This window comes from Elephas maximus, chromosome X, assembly GCF_024166365.1.
Source record: "Elephas maximus indicus isolate mEleMax1 chromosome X, mEleMax1 primary haplotype, whole genome shotgun sequence".
Classification (NCBI taxonomy): domain Eukaryota; kingdom Metazoa; phylum Chordata; class Mammalia; order Proboscidea; family Elephantidae; genus Elephas; species Elephas maximus.
In genome coordinates this window covers 37856309-37868532 of record NC_064846.1, presented here as the reverse complement: position 1 = coordinate 37868532, position 12224 = coordinate 37856309, and the positions used below count along the sequence as shown (strand labels likewise).

The window sequence follows — 12224 nt, the reverse complement described above, 5'->3', positions numbered from 1 at the left end:
TGCATGAGCAGTTTTTTGTTTTAGATAAGTAATCCTGACTCAAATCTCTCTTTTACCTCTTTTCGCTTTGGCCCACCTTACCTTCATTGAAAGGGATCACTTTCCACCATTTGGTAAGCTTCTTTAAATTTTTTTATTTCAGCCCCAAATTAATTAAAATGTCAAGTTAAAACAACCTTTGTAAAGCGAGAAGGAGGTCTAGCCTTTAGATCTACGTCGTCCACTGCATTAGTTGTTAGCCACGTGTGGCTACTGAGCACTTGAAATGTGACCAGTTCCATCTGAGATGTGCTATAAGTGTAAAAAAAAAACTGTTAAATATCTCACTAGCAATTTTTATACCGATTACATGTTGAAATGGTAACTTACTGAGTTAAAATATCCAGTATAAAATTAATTTCACCAGTCTCTTTAATTTTTTAATGTGGCTACTAGAAAACTTCACATTGTACATGTGGTTTGTTTTATATGTGTATTGGCCAGTGCTGCTCTAGAGCGTGTTTGGAAGGAAATCTTATGGATGACCCAGCTTGCCTGCAGACCAGATGGTGCTGCTGAGCCTGGGCCCGGACTTTGATTTGGAGTAGTGGTTCTCAAAGCGTTGTCCTCAAAATAGCAACTATCAGCATTACCTGGGAACTTGTTAGAAATGCACCTTTTCAGACTCCACCCAAGACCCACTGAATCAGAAACTCTGGGGGTAGGGTCCAGCAATCTGTGTTTTAACAAGCCTTTCAGGGGATCCAAGGAGCCCTGGAGGCACAGCGGGTAAGTGCTAGGCTGCTAACTGAGCTACTGGTGGTTGGGACCCACCAGCTGCTCCACAAGGAAGCAAGCGTGTCAGTCTGCTTCCATAAAGATTACAGCCTTAGAAATCCAACGCGGCAGTTCTACTCTGTCCCCTATAGGGTAACTATGAGTAGGAATTGACTCTGCCGGCAACGGGTTTCAGGGGTTTCTGATGAATAAGGTTTGAGAACCCCTGGTTTAGAACAATAGGCCAAGAAGCTGAGACTCACCTATGGTAGGATCAGGCTTAATTTGCTGGCTTGGGAGCATTGAAGATAAACAGGGCTGCAAAGCTGGACTTGGGGAGGTGACTAGAACTCACAGGGGCCTGAGACCCAGAGAGCAAAGACTGGGTTATGGCAGCAGAAAAACACAAAAGGGGAAAAGCTGCTCCAGAAGGATACAAACAGTATGATTCTGTGATATATGAAGTCTAAAAAACATACAAAATGATCACTGCATATTGATTGTGGATATGTATGGAGTAAAAAGCACGCCTGTGAGAGATGCCTACAAATGTAACGTGTGTAACAGCATGTGTGGGAAAGATAAATACCTCATTTAGGATAATGGCTGCCTCTTTTAGAAAGAAAGGGAGGGGGTACACAGTGGGCTTCAGCTGTATTTGTAAGGTCATATTTCTTAAGCTGGATGGTGGGTACATGGATGTTTCTAGGAATACTCTCTATAAATTTGTGTAGGTCTGAAATAACTCCTTAAAAGAAATGAGAAAAGTAGAGGAAAGGGAGAGAATGGACTCTGGAATTTGTTTAAGGAAAAAAAAAGGTGAAGTTGTAGTTGACCAGAGTAGAGGACCAGAGAAGTGGAAGGGCCCAGGGGTTTGAGGCTACACAGCCTCATTGCCACATTTAGTTAAGGCTTCCTCGGTGCTCTCTCAGTAGCACTAATATTTTCTTCTCTCATGTTCTGTGGTAGCATATCTCATACTCTAACTTAATTGAGGTGAAATTCACATAACAAAACCATTTTAAAGTGAACAATTCAGTGGCATTTATTATACTCACAATATTGTGGAACCACTACATCTAACTAGTTCCAAAAGGTTTTCATCATCCCAAAATATTAACCCCTTATCCATTAAGAAGTTACTCCCTATTTTCTCCCCCCACCGTCACCCCTGGCAACCACTAATCTACTTTCTGTCTCTATGGATTTACTATTCTGCATATTTCATATAAATGAAATCATACAATGTGTGACCTTTTGGGTCTGTCTTATTTTAATTAGCACGTTTCAGTTAGCATCTACCTTGTAGCATGTATCAGTACTTCATTCTTTTTTATGGCTGAAGAATATTCCATTGTGTATATATATAAGAGGCCCTGACGGTGCAGTGGTTAAAGCGCTCGGCTGCTAACCAAAAGGTCAGCAGTTTGAACCCACAAGCTGCTTCATGGAAGATGTGGCAATCTGTTTCCATAAAGATTATAGCTTTGGAACCGTATGGGGCATGTCATGGATTGAATTGTGTCCCCCCGAAATATGTGTCAACTTGGTGAGGCCACAATTCCCAGTATTGTGTGGTTGTCCTCCATTTTGTGATTGATATAATTTTCCTATGCGTTGTAAATCCTAATCTCTGCCTGTGGTTAATGAGGCAAGATTCGATTATGCTGGAGAGGATTAGGGTGGGATGTAACACCCTTGCTCAGGTCACATCCCTGATCCAATGTAAAGGGAGTTTCCCTGGGGTGTGGCCTGTACCACCTTTTATCTCTCAAGAGATAAAAGGAAAGGGAAGCAAGCAGAGTGTTGGGGACCACATACCACCAAGAAACAAGAACCAGGAGAATAGCACGTACTTTGGACCCGGGGTCCCTGCACTGAGAAGCTCCTAGTCCAGGGGAAGACTGATGACAAGGGCCTTCCTCCAGAGCCAGCAGAGAGAGGAAGCCTCCCCCTGGAGCTGACACCCTGAATTTGGATTTCTAGCCTCCTAGACTGTGAGAGAATAAATTTCTCTTTGTCAAAGCCATCCACTTGTGGTATTTCTGTTACAGCAGCACTAGATGACTAAGACAGGGCAGTTCTGTAGGGTCACCATGAGTTGGAACTGACTCCACAGCAGTGGGTTTGGTTGGGTGTGTATATACCACAATTTGTTTCTCCATGCATCGGTTGATGAACATTTGGATTGTTTCCACCTTTTGGCTATTGTGATAGTGCTGCTATGAACATATGTATACAGATATTTGTGTGTTACTTATATATGTGTATCAACTTCCCCCACCCTGCCATCTCCTGGATTGTGAACTTCTGAATGGTTGGGACCTTAAAGGGTTTTTTATCTTTCTTTCCCAAATTCCTAGGCATTGAATTTTCAATTTAGTAGGTTCTCAATTAATGTCTGTTAAAGTGAAATGAAATTCATGCTTTTGCAGGCCCCCCCTTTTTTTGTCACCAGTGTTGACAGTTCAAAATGTATTAGTATTCCTTACGGCTAGAGCCACATTGTGAGACAAAAAGCACAGGGCCCCTTATCGCCATTTAAACTGAAAGAGCAGGGCAAGTAGACAATAATCCATGTAGTGTGATTTGAGGGGCTTCAAATTGGTTCTGATTTGTGTTTATGTTGTACTAGTTCATATAGTATTGCTTTTAGACCCAGGCAAAAGCCCTGTCCTGAGTTCTATACTTTAGAGACCCCACTTTGGCCCTCTTCCAGCCATACTCCTCACAGAGCCAGAAGCCAAGACCATGGGAACAAGGGCTGTGTCCCCCAGTAGACCAGGCTCCGGGTGCCCCCGAACAGCCCCAAGCCTGCTTCCAGGGTCTGTGTGCTCTTCCCAGGGTTTGTCCTTGGGAAATTGACTGTACTGTGTTCTTCCAGGCCTACAGGGTGGCTGCATGGGGGGCGGGGGGCGGGGGGAGCAGTGGGGATGGGGTTAGGGAGGAGTGAGGAGCAGCTTTCCCATATCATTGGAGCAAGACTTAGAGGAGTATAAGAATTATAAACCCCAGCCTGGCCTTTCAGGTCGTTATGGAGGTATATTTACCATGAAAGGAGATATCACTTATTTTATTTAATGGTTTATCAGTTGATTTAAACATTTCAAATAATTAGGCATATGACATGTGAGCTCCCAACTGAACTCTTGACCTGAGCCCTGCAAGTGTTAGAATGTTACATGAGGCCAGGTTAAATTTCTGGTCTGTCATACCCTCCCCTTCCTCACTCAGTGTCACATTTTGTTATCTGAGCCCAGTGTGGGGTCTGGCTTCTGAAAATGGCTGGTTCCAGTGGCCCATCTTGCTCTAGGGCTTGGACCCAGTCCCTGGGCCAGGCTGGAGTACAACCACCAGCCATCTTGCCCTCTCTACTCACCCCCAACTGCACCCCCCTTCCCAGTGGTCTCTTTGCTCCCAGATGTTTACACGCATGAAAACCTCCTCTCCAATATCGATCCTCTCCATGCAAACACCCACCTAGAGGCCATCAGCTTGCCCAGGCACACCTGTGTAGAGGCCCATTAGGGTCAGCACAACTCCTCTTAAGAACATTCTGCTTTTCTGACAACCCTTGGGCACAAGTTAGGAATAGTCTATTTGATTTCCCTCCCAATGTCACAGACTGAGACAGACTACAGAACAGATTTTATTGCGTTTATTTGCTTTGCATACATCAAAAATCAGAGAAACTACAAAGAAGTTGAAAACTGGTCAGAATGTGCCTCTAGGCATTAAAGAAAAAAAAACTTAACCTCTTCATTTTAAAACTGTTTTGTTGTTACTGTGGGGAAAAAAGAGAATTGTTAGTGGGGAGTTTCCAGAGTGAGAATAACCTAGTAGTGGTCTACTCTGAGAAAAGAGGGGAGGCAGGTATAACAGCTACTCTACCAGGATTACCTGGGTAAAGTACATCTACAAATGAACTGTTCACTATGGGAACACAAAAGAAGTAAAATCTAATCAACAAAAACCTTGCATTATCAGGAAAAAGAGATATAAAGAAAATACAAAATCCAGCACGTGGTCTACAATGTCACATTATACCATCATCAGCAAAATCAAGCATTGAGGGTTTAAATTAGCTCTGATACCTGTCTCTCTGGGTTTTTGCATGAGGCATCCACCCCTCTCAGAGTTCAAAGGCACAGGTGGATGTCCAGGCCTGCATTTCTGCTTAAGCAAAGTAGCTCCGAGGTGACAGAGGCAGACACAGTGATAACTATACTCAGAAGTCACTTCTGGGTCTCCTAAGAAAATGAATTAGGTTTACAGTCCAGGCAGCCAAAGAGAGGTCTCCCTTAATGTTTGGTGTGTCTGGGGGATGGAATAAAGGGGAAGGAGATGGAGAGGCAGAGTTAACTAACTTCTGGTGAACCTGGATGAACATCTAGGGTGGTTTGCCTCATGGAGGTCCTGCCAAGTAACAAACTGACTCTGTGGTAAAGGTGCTATGTCTTCACTACTCTGCCTATGAGTTTTTCATGAAGGTGGTGCTATAAAAGAGAAAAACTTCAAGGCAGGATGGGAAAAGGGGAGTCAAAACTTGCTGGCCTGCTTGCCCCCTCCCCTCACAGCTGACCGTCACTCTCCTCTTGACTCTTCCTCACCCAATCTCCCATTTCTGGCTTCCTTCTTTCCCGGGCTGGGGTGTGTGGTTCCCTGGGGAGGTGGGGGCTGTCCATCCTAGTAACTTTTGAGGTGTGTGCCTCTAGGAATGAAGGCGGGAGAGGCCGATTTAATCACCCAGGGCTTCCAGTTGGCAGAAAGACAATTGCTCTATGGCTTTGGGACTGCAGTCTTGCTTTGGGCTAAAACGTTGGGCAGCAGAGGCTACTGAGGGGAAGGGACTAGAAGCAGGGATACAGGGAATTCTCCAACTTGAGGCGGGAGCCAAAGGGGAAGTGAGCTCTCCAGGGGCCCCACGCTTCCTTCATGGTGGTGAGCTTACCATCTGCTTGAGACTGCGAGTAGTTTTTGGCATCTGTACAATGTTGGGTTTTGAGAGGGTATTAAGTGCTTAAACAACAGGATATGTATGATGGGCAGTACATTGCTGAACAATTGGAGAGGGTCTCAGTGGCACTGGGGCAAAAGGCCAAAAACTGATGGACTAACGATCCAGAGGATTAAGATGTAGGGAGGCTCTCACTGCTGCCAGACCTGAGGCATGTTGGCTGGGGGCATGTGCAAAGAGAGAGTTCTGTGTAAGTGCTCTGTGTGTCATTATTGCCCAAGTTGCAGGCATTGCCCCTCTCCCCGGGGATACAAGGAAGATGTTTACAAAGGTAGTGGGCTAACTGGGGGACCGGCTGTGCAAAATTTTTCTTGGAGACCCAGAATTTTTGCTTCCACCACCTATTCTAGGAACCTTTATAAAACTTGGTGTAGCAACCAAAGAATTGAAGCATTTAACTTGGCTTATGAAACATAAAATCCAATCCTTGGGCCAAATCATCTGGATTTTTACAGTAGAAATATTTTATTTGGTTAAGGGAAATGACAACCTCTTAGTTGCTCCCATAAAATGTTTTTGCTTTCTCCCTTTCAAAGCACATTGTTCAACGTTAAAGATTTTATAATTTTATAGCAGTGCAAAGATTTTCCATAGTTGCTGAGTTTCCTGATGCTGGCAGTGACTGTACTGAAGGTTAGGCATTCATGGCTTCTATGTCATTCAAATAACTGTAAGCTTTAATTCCCATTTCTAAGGCTCTTTTGCTAAATTAAAAGTCATCACAGTTAAGAAACCACTACATGGAATTAATACAGCTATTGGCAATTATCATTTAAAATGCTGATGCTCAATCCATGAGCTTTTTACTGCATGATTTCTGCTATATGGCTCCATGCTTTGGCTTTTTTCTTGGCCAGGGAGAACCAAACTGGCTCAACCTGCTCAACTGGCTCTGGGAGAGTGGCCGGGACAGCGGCCGGGAGAGCGGCCGGGAGAGCGGCCGGGACAGCGGCCGGGACAGCGGCCGGGACAGCGGCCGGGAGAGCGGCCGGGACAGCGGCCGGGAGAGCTGCAGATCTTCTAGTTTCTTTTTCCTTGGCAGGCACTTGAACCATCTTCTGACCTTCAACTGGAACCACAGCAAATAACACACAAGCAGTAAGAAGCCCCAGAGATACTGGGGTATGTTGTTTATGGGATGCAACCATATTTTTCCATCTTTTAGGTTTCCTCTGATCACCCTGCTTTTAATGCTTTCCAACTCCTGCTCCCTTCAGTGACAGGCTTCTAGAAGTCAGTGCATGGGCAGTGTCAAAGGCGCTATCAGCATGTCAAAGGAAGAAGATCAACATGGCTATGGCCACAGGAAGGAGCCCTGGTGACACAATGGCTAAGCACTCAGCTGGGAACTGAAAGTTCAGCAATTCGAACCCACCAGTGGCTCTGTGGAGAAAAGACCTGGCCATCTACTCCCGTAAAGATTAAAAAAAAAAAACCATTGCCGTCGAAACATTACAGCCTAGGAAATCCTATGGGGCAGTTCTACTCTGTCATATACGGTCACTATGAGTTGGAATTGACTCAATGTCATGCAACAACAACATGGCCACAGGAGCCTGGACATGACAAGGCCTGAGAGGTAATTCCTACCGCCGTAACTGGCAATCTTTGGGACATTATTATTGCACCGTCATATCTCACACTTTTGAAATGAGACAAAAAGGAAAAGATATTGTATCTGTTTAGTTTTTAAAATTTCAAATAAGGTAATGTTATCTGTATTATAGATACAAGTAAAAAATTTATGCTAAACAACATTGTACCAACTACCCTAGCCAAGAAGACTACTACCTTCCTACCCCCAGTTCCACTCCCTCCTCCATCATCCTTTATGACCGATTAACTCAGTGGCTTAGACTCAACCAGTGGTTCTCAGCCCTGGCTACAAATTAGAATCATCTACAAAAACCAAAAGGAAACCCATTGCTGTCCAGTCTATTCCGACTTATAGCGACTCTATAGGACAGAGTAGAACTGCCCCATATGGTTTCCAAGAAGCGCCTGGCAGATTCAAACTGCCAAGCTTTTGGTTAGCAGCCGTAGCTCTTAACCACTACGCCACCAGGGCTTCCAAATAGTGTACTTAAAAAAAAAACAAACCAATGCCCAGGCCATTTCCTGAATCAACTGAATTAGAATCTCTAGGGATGCAGCCAGGGCTATTTTTAGTCTTTAAAAAGCTCACCAGGTGATTCTAATGCACAGCAAGGGTTGAGAACCACTCCACAATTGTGGAGTACCTATGAGGCCATATTATGAAGCCATTAATAGCAATAAGTAGGTCAGGCGTGGCTATTTCACAGGCAGGCAATGGGTTCTTAAATTCCCATTTTAATTTCTTCATGAGGGAGATCAAAGGTGACAGGGTTTTGAACTGTTTCTTTCCCTGCTTAGAATTTGCATTTCCACTCCAGATATACTGAATCAGAATCTACCATTTAACAAGACCCCCAGGTGATTCTTATGTATAATTCCCTGGGAACTTGTTAGAAACGCAAATTCTCAGAAGGGGTTTGAACTGGAACAAACTGGTTCGAAGCTGTGAAGGGAGAGGACAAGGATGATTCAGTATAACTCCATCCTTCCTTCCCCCTGCTCCAGCTGAAGAAAAAAAAACCCTCTGGCATACATGCCCTGCTGATGAGACCACATTCTATTATATTTCAGAACAGTGTTTTTTCAGTGGTCACTATTTCCTTACCTCTCACATCCCTGTTCAGACTACAGAGTGGCCAAAATAAGCCTCTCAAATAGTTAAAGATATTTGCATTTTGACAAAAACAGGTTCAATTCAATACCACTAGGCCATTATAAACCAGTTGCTATTGAGTCAGTTCAGACTCATGGTGACCCCATGTGTTTCAGCATAGGACTGTGTTCCATAGCGTTTTCAATGGCTATGACCTTTCAAATGCAGATTGCCAGGACTTTCTTCCAAGGCACTTCTGGGTGGGTTTGAACCTTCATCCTTTTGGTTAGTGGCCAAGTGCTTAACCATTTGTACCACCCAGGGACTCCAGGCCTTTATAGTGGATTATTTTTAACAGTTACATTGGGAATATAGAAGGTGAGAAACTACTTTGCTGTGAACTAGTGACTTGGTACTTTCCTCTTGCATACCTAGCCACAGGAACATTTTAGTGAGTGATCACAGCCTATATAGCTCCTTCAGTGGGGTAAAAGACCAGAGGACCCTCTGAGAGTTACGCACTGGATTTATGGTAGTTATAATCATTGACTTTTCCTAAAACATGCTACTATCTGTATCTAATTGAAGGGCCACAAAAGAAGCATGATGCTGATATTGGGCACAAGAGACATGGATTGCCTGAGCTTAAAATTGCCAGTTTCACAACAATCTGCCAGGATTTTTTGGGGGTGGGGGTAGGGAGCCTGAGGTTTTACCTGCTTTGGTAGACTTAGGTAGCTTTGCTTGTGCCATCTTCTCCTGTCTATAGACACTGGAAACAGAAATCTTTTGTTGATCTTCATTCGCAGGGTTAGCGCCCTTGAATAAAACAAAGGAAACAGAAAACTTGTAAGTCCTGACATGAAAATAGCAAGTTACTTATTCAAAAGACCACAGGTGCAAGCCCTGTCCAGGGTATTATGAGTTCCACAGTGGTCAAAAGTAAAGAGATAGAAATGATGAATGGATGGATGGATGGATCAATGAAAGAAATGTCACTGAGAGCCCTTTGGTTTAGAATTTAGGTTCACAAAATCTAAATTGGCTCAAGTTTACCACCTTTCAGACCTGAAAGAAAAAGTTGTCTAAACATACATACAAAGAGGGTAACATGAGATTTATTTAATTTGAGAATAGCCTTTTCCATAGTACTTTACCAGCTCTTAACAGGAAACTAAATGTGGAGGTTACAAATTGTATTGATTCATTGTAGTGAGTTCCACAGGATTTCTACTTAGCGAAATTTGTGGACATCTGATTTGAAGCACTCCTTGCATTAGAAAGCAATGTAATCGTAGGTCTTTTCAAAATCACGCAGTCTAGACTTTTCAAATTAATCTTCTCCACAACTGGACTAAATTAACTGCTCTGGTGCATCTGCCCCTGATAAAAATCCTCCTTCCAGAACCCTAATAAGGGTCTACAAGGTGGACTTTGCTCTTGCATGATCCTGCTCCCATATAAGTGCTAATGATGAAAAAGAAAACATCTTTGAGAGTTAAACAGTTCCTCAGGTGGCCCCTCAACAAATTCAGTAAGCACTTAGAAGTACAGAAACTTATACATATCTCTTGATATGTAAATTTGATCTGTTTTCTTGAGTCACTTTTGTGCAGTTTTGACAAAAGGTTTTCTCACTCCAACACTTCCAAAGACATTGCAAATAGGACCATCATCCCTGATCCACATGTGGTACCATTACTGTAGTGTATCCCATAGCATTTTTTTAACCTACAGGTAGGTGCCACACAAAACCAAATCAATATGAAGCAATTCAAACATCAAATCTGTAAAGGTAAATTGTTATATAATGCTATGGAAAGGCACCCAGAAATGAAATGTTAAACAAAACAAAAAAAAATAGTATGTATAGTTTGATTCCATTTATGTTTTTAAATACATATACATATTTATAGGCATAAAATATCTATGAGGATAATCACTAAATCTTACCCCAGTGGTTACCTTTGGGGGTTTTATGACTTACTCCAAAAGGTCACAACCTTGTAAATCCTATGGAGCAGGTCTACTCTGCATGCATGGGCTGCCATGAGTTGGAAACAACTCAGAGGCAACTAACAACAACAACGACCTTATTTCTCAACTAAATTCATGGAACCCTGCTCTAGAGTATTTAGGATAGGATTTGGTTTACGAAATCTCCCCATGTTCATTACTTTTTACCACTCTTTAAATGGCACTGGGTTTTTTGGGTAAAGGCATAAAGTAGGGCATGTCTGTGTAAGTACAAGTATGACTTTTCCCCTGAAGATTTCTCCTGCCTTGATTAATGCACAAAGAGACAGGGAACTGTATGCCTGACAAAGTTCCCAATGGAGATTTAATCAGTGACTTCAGCAAGTCTTTGCAGTGTTTTCAAGGTTACCCCATATCGAGGCTCCTTAGTCTTAGCCTTGGCTCCATCTCCTTTCTTGGTGTTAAGTTCTTTCACAGGAACTTGGGCCTGGGAAGTCTTCTGCCTCTGCTTTACCATGGTTATCCAAGCTGGCTCTGAGGTGGCATCATCTGGCTGTCGACCAGGAGCCTTTTCTGAAAAAGGAATGAAAGGAGTTAGAATTGCAGCAAGGCAGGCAAGGTCTTAAGCCTGGCTGGAGCCTACTTACAATAATATTCCAAATGAAATCCTTGTTAATTGCCAAATGAAAGAGATATCAAGTAGAGATGGGTCTCCTTCTCTTGCACCCCCACCCCTAACCTGGCAAGGCAGGAGTTCCTTGAGTGGTTAAGAAGTGGTACTTCTTAACTACTTGGGCATACTGTCCCTGTACTGGTCCCCTTCCCTCCTTTGTCCATTCCTTTTCTCATCCCTAAATCAGGGTAGAGGACCCCTGGTAGTGCAGTGATTAAGAGCTTGCCTGCTAACCAAAAGGTCAGCTGTTCAAACCCACCAGCCGCTCTTCTGGAAGAAGACGTGACAGTCTGCTTCCATAAAGATTACAGACTTGGCAGTTCTACTCTGTCCTATAGGGTCGCTATGAGTCTGAATCAACTCTTTGGCAATGAAAAAATCAAGGTAGGACAGTGGTTGCCAGATGAGCTGGGAAAATTCCTAGGAGGCCAGAGGCTCGGGCCATTGATGTCATTCTCAAGGAAAAAACATAGTATTTGTTACTTCATAGTCCCTTACATGGAAACCCTGGTGGCGTAGTGGTTAAGCAGGACGGCTGCTAACCAAGAGGTTGACAGTTCGAATATGCCAGGTGCTCCTTGGAAACTCTATGGGGCAGTTCTACTCTGTCCTATAGGGTCACTATGAGTTGGAATCGACTTGACGGCAGTGGGTTTGGTTTTTTTTTTTTTTTTGTTAGTCCCTTACAGCACCTAACAACAACAGCAAGTCCCTTATGCAAGTGTGTGTATACATGGGTGTGTTTACAGGTATATACAAGACTATATGATGATGAGTGTGAAGATATGAGGGTTTTGGGAGAGATTAATGCTTAAAAGGTCACCTCGCTCTAGATTCTCAGATATTTCGGGTGAGTAAAGAGGCTGTAGAAGCAGAAACATTTAGTCTAAGATTTCAGATACCATGAAAAATTGTACTCCAACAAACTTGAGAACCTACAGGAAATGGACAAATTTCTAGAAACATACTACTTACCTAAACTAACACAAACTGAGATAGAAAATCTGAACAGACACATAACAAGAGAAGAGATTGAAGAGGTAATTAAAAAAAAAAACTCCCAACAACAACAAAAAACCCTGGCCCAGATGGCTTCACTGGAGAATTCTACC

At 43.2% G+C, this 12224-nt stretch overlaps 1 protein-coding gene across 3 annotated transcripts in view; it reads right to left on the bottom strand.

Annotated features, from left to right (window-relative positions):
- Positions 1 to 4475: 4475 nt before the first annotated feature.
- Positions 4476 to 12224, bottom strand: part of KIAA1210 (KIAA1210 ortholog) — a 110695-nt gene continuing 102946 nt past the window's right edge. For all 3 annotated transcript variants that reach the window (XM_049872847.1, XM_049872848.1, XM_049872846.1), the window contains exons 9-11: positions 10849 to 11012; positions 9179 to 9281; positions 4476 to 6842 (exon numbers count right to left, since the gene is read on the bottom strand). In XM_049872847.1, the coding sequence (XP_049728804.1) occupies positions 6577 to 6842; positions 9179 to 9281; positions 10849 to 11012 (533 nt within the window). In that variant the 3' untranslated portion in view covers positions 4476 to 6576. The remainder of the gene's footprint in view (positions 6843 to 9178; positions 9282 to 10848; positions 11013 to 12224) is intronic.